Genomic DNA, 3,851 nt, shown 5'->3' with positions numbered 1-3,851 from the left:
GATATAGAGGCAGATAAAGTCACAGGAAGCAGGAGAAACTGGTCCTTTAAAATCTCTTGGAATTCTAGAGGGAGAAATGAAGGGTTTTACTAAATAACTGCCTGTTAAATATTTTTTATTTGTAAAAGGGGAAAGTCCATCCCTCATTGCTCAATTTTGTGCATAGAGGTTTTCCCACTGGCCAAGGTGAGCAATGGACAGCAAGTGCCTCCAAGTTAAATGGCCTGGTGGGTGAAACGGTTCAGGTGCCTGTTGCACACTCAGATCCTGAGGAAGGGCGGGAGTGCTGCCCTGTGGCTCTACAGGGCCTCACACAAGGACAGTGCTGCTTCAGTCACTGCTGCAAGGGACTGCAGCAGCATCAGAAAGGAGCAAACCCTCCTCTGCTAGTGCTGGGGGAGCAACAAGGCAGCAAACCAGGGGCTTCAACAGCTGTCTGAAGCCTCATTGTAGAAATCTGGAGGCTCTTTAAGAGCATTACAAAGTCTAATAGCGTTCTTCCCAGTCACATACAGGGTAAGGTATTGCACATAAATAAGACACTGCTTGCCATGAGGTTAGTTTAAAAGCCAGATAAATTAGTCAAAAAGATACGGGTAAATCCCCAGTGGATAAAGGAGCAACAAAAATTAAGGTCTGGGGGATTCTTCATCTCTTATTTGAATGCTGTTTTCCATCCTGAACTACATCACATTTAATTCTTTTTTTAAAAAAAAAAGATCCAACCACAAAGAGAAAACAACTTGCTTTCTCAGGATTTAACTGGTCCCAGTATAACAACGAGAAGTTTTACAATAAGCTGTTATGGAGGAGTCAGGTCAGGTGTTGTGCAGAAACATGTTAAAGTACAAAGAATGCCGACAGCCGGCAGAAAAGCCCCCTTGCTGGAGCCAGGCACAGCTTACAGCGGTGTTGTGTCGAGTTTGGGGGAGAACCTGCATTTGTAGCTGTTTTCTGGACTTAAACATAACATGAAGCGGGACTGTATTTGTTACATTTAAATGGAAAAACCTTTGCATTGAGTGGCACAAGTCTGGAGAAAGAGTAGTACAGACTTTCCCGACAGTGATTTAGGTCCTTCAGTGACAGTCATTAAACCTGAGAATAGTTTACTTTGTTCCCTTTCTGTAGGATCGGTTTGAGCTCCCAGACCTGGCAAAGCAGGTAGAGTCTGGCTTTAGGAAAGGTGACGGAAGTTCCTGGAGGCTGCGGCCTCAGCAAAAGCGCTCCGCTGCGCAGACAGCTGAGGAAAGCTGGCCAGGAGCTATCAGACAGAGGCTCAGATTTAGAAAATGCAGCCTGAAACAGAGCCTGGGCACAGCTGGTTAGGTCAGATAACAGGTCAGGCTGCCAAGTCCCTCTCCCCATGTCCTTCCATCAGAAGCTGAAGACCAGGTCCAGGCTATTCAATATGTGGAATGAATTCTCATGAAGGTGATCAAAACAAAGGGCACACTCTGGCATGAGAGAAAAGCTATCCAGCAGCAGGGAGAAAATCAGATAAAGAATAAGCTTAGCAGCTCTGCTGTCCCTGCCTGTAAGCTAATTGTTCACCACTTTCCTTGCTGCACTTGAAATGAGTAGAAACCCGTGTTTGGGAACTGCTGGAATATTTGAGGTCTAAGAACATACAGCACCATTTTCATCACAGTAACGAAGTTGCAGAAGGGTAGCTTTAAATGGGAAGGATAATGCATTACCATTCACTCAATTAATCGAGAGCCTGCAATGCCGAATGCACTTACTGCAAGAATTTTCTCTGAAAATGAAGCTAGAGTGTATTTCATTTATAAATCACAAAAGACACTTGTTTGGCAAGAATGACCCCTGCTCATAGACAATAAATCATGAACATCAACAGTCTCTAATGGATTTTGAGTCAGTGCCACTGACAGCAAAGCCCGGGGCCTGTGTTTCAGGATTCCAGGACTGTGCCAAAGGAGCCTTATAAATGATTAATGCATTCAGCACACTGTCATCTGTGCCACTGGAGAGGAAAAAAAAATCCAACGTTCTGGAGCTTCATTTAGCATTAAGAAGTGATAATTGGTTCATCAGCCAACCATGCCTCTCCCTTCTCCTGCCAGAATGAGCCATTTAGCTCCACTCTTCATAAAAACCCCTTCCCCAAACTTTCATACATGCTCTTGGTTCATGATGTGTAACATTTCAACAAATGAAAAACAGGAAGAAGCAGCAGTCTGTCTGCTTGAGTAGCCCACCAAAGCCAGACCTCCTATGGGCTGGAGCTGAGGTTTGCATTTATGAATGTACAAACAACGGGGGGCAACATTAAAGAGGTAGCTGGTGCCTCTTTCTACTTTGCCATACTGGATAGATGCTAGTACATAGAAAATTCAAGTTTGGGTCCCTACTGCTTGGTCTCTCATGCTTTTTCAGTCATTCATCCCACAGTTTTCAACCTCTCCCCCTTCACTTTTGTCCCCATGGTTACTGCATCACTGTTCGCAGAGATTTTCCTCAGGAAAGAATGTGACTAACAGGAGACAACTAAATTATCAGAGCCAACTCTGACATTGGTTTCTCCTAACATGGATCTTATCCTCCAAAGAGCTTCAAATAGATCTGTTGCACTGCACCAACTTCAGAGTAAGCAGCACTTCAACTACTGACAGAGGCAGAGCTGCAGCAGTATTGCTCAGGGAGACTTTAAATAGGCTGGGAAAAGACAAAATTCAAATGCTAGCTTTAGCAGACCCACAGACTAGGAGTGCAGGATACACACAGGGTAATTTAAAATTAAGCCCTAGAAGCAAAGAGGTTATTTCCTGACCGGACCTGGGTCTAAAAGTTCAAGTAGATTTCGTCTTCTTCAAAGCCAGTTTGGTTAAGCAGCAGGACACGCGCATGTTTTAGGCCGGAAGAAATCTCCATTACAAAATGCACCAAGACAAGCCACTGGATAACAAGTCTACAACCTCCAGCCACAGCCATCAGTGTACGCTGACCCAGGGGTCAGAGGAGCTGTTCCCACACTGAGCACTCTAGACCACCCCAAGGAAGCTCAAGCCACACTCCTCCCAAACTACCTGAAAAATATACATTAAAACTTGTTTGCATCTGAGGGGCCTTTCTCCCCTTCACTCACAGCATCCAGCCAGCCACAAGTGCCTAGAAACTAAAACAAGAGTAGCGGGATAGCACCTCGTGTAAGCATCACCACTCATCAGCCAATGTAGACAAGACTTAAGAAATGCAGAGATCTTACCTTGGCCGCTACGGAGGAGTTGGGCTTCTCCAGGAGGTCCCACAGTTTTTTCCTTTTGTCAGCACAGCAAGTGTTATCAAATTCCTCCCCTTCCCTTTCCCTCAGTGTCTCGGCTTCTCTCTTCAGCTCCTCATTCATCTGCTCCTTCTTCTGGTGGTAGCGGGCCTGGCAGCAGGACTCCAGGTAGATCTCGTCCACCCCCCAGTAGTCCAGCTCCTGGCTGAAGGACAAGGCGCACATCTCCTCCATCATGTGCAGCTTGCCAGTACGGTAGAAGTTCAAGATTGAGGTGAATGCCCCGGGATGCCTGTCGAAGAAGTACTCATTCTCCTCCAGGTTGTAATCATCACAGATCTCCATGAGGGAGTCGTGTGTGTTGCAGTCTCTGAGCTTACCCAGCCTGGTCCGGGGCAACCTGTCCAAGGGCCGCCAGAGAACCTCGTGGGCCAGCCCCCCCACGTTGAGCTTGACCCTTCGGGAGCAGGCCTTGCTCCTGACAATCTCCGTGGGGTCCGGAGGCAAAGAGGTAGTAGAGCGAGACCCATGCTTATTCATCCCCAGAGGCATCGCTGGTCCCCCTCCGGCTGGACTCTCCAAGGTGCGGCGTGGGGCAGGCTCTTCT

The 3,851-nt window shown here is 46.9% G+C and overlaps 1 protein-coding gene across 1 annotated transcript; it reads right to left on the bottom strand.

Annotated features, from left to right (window-relative positions):
* Nucleotides 1-3,187: 3,187 nt before the first annotated feature.
* Nucleotides 3,188-3,796, bottom strand: LOC104494891 (potassium voltage-gated channel subfamily B member 1-like). Its single transcript, XM_010137788.1, has one exon. It carries the CDS (start codon nucleotides 3,794-3,796, stop codon nucleotides 3,188-3,190), a length of 609 nt encoding a protein of 202 aa, XP_010136090.1.
* Nucleotides 3,797-3,851: the final 55 nt, after the last annotated feature.

The sequence above is a fragment of the Buceros rhinoceros genome, unplaced genomic scaffold (genome assembly GCF_000710305.1).
Source record: "Buceros rhinoceros silvestris isolate BGI_N320 unplaced genomic scaffold, ASM71030v1 scaffold37666, whole genome shotgun sequence".
Taxonomy (NCBI): Eukaryota; Metazoa; Chordata; class Aves; order Bucerotiformes; family Bucerotidae; genus Buceros; species Buceros rhinoceros.
Note: the sequence above shows the minus strand (reverse complement) of the source record. Positions and strands in the feature narration are given on the sequence as shown.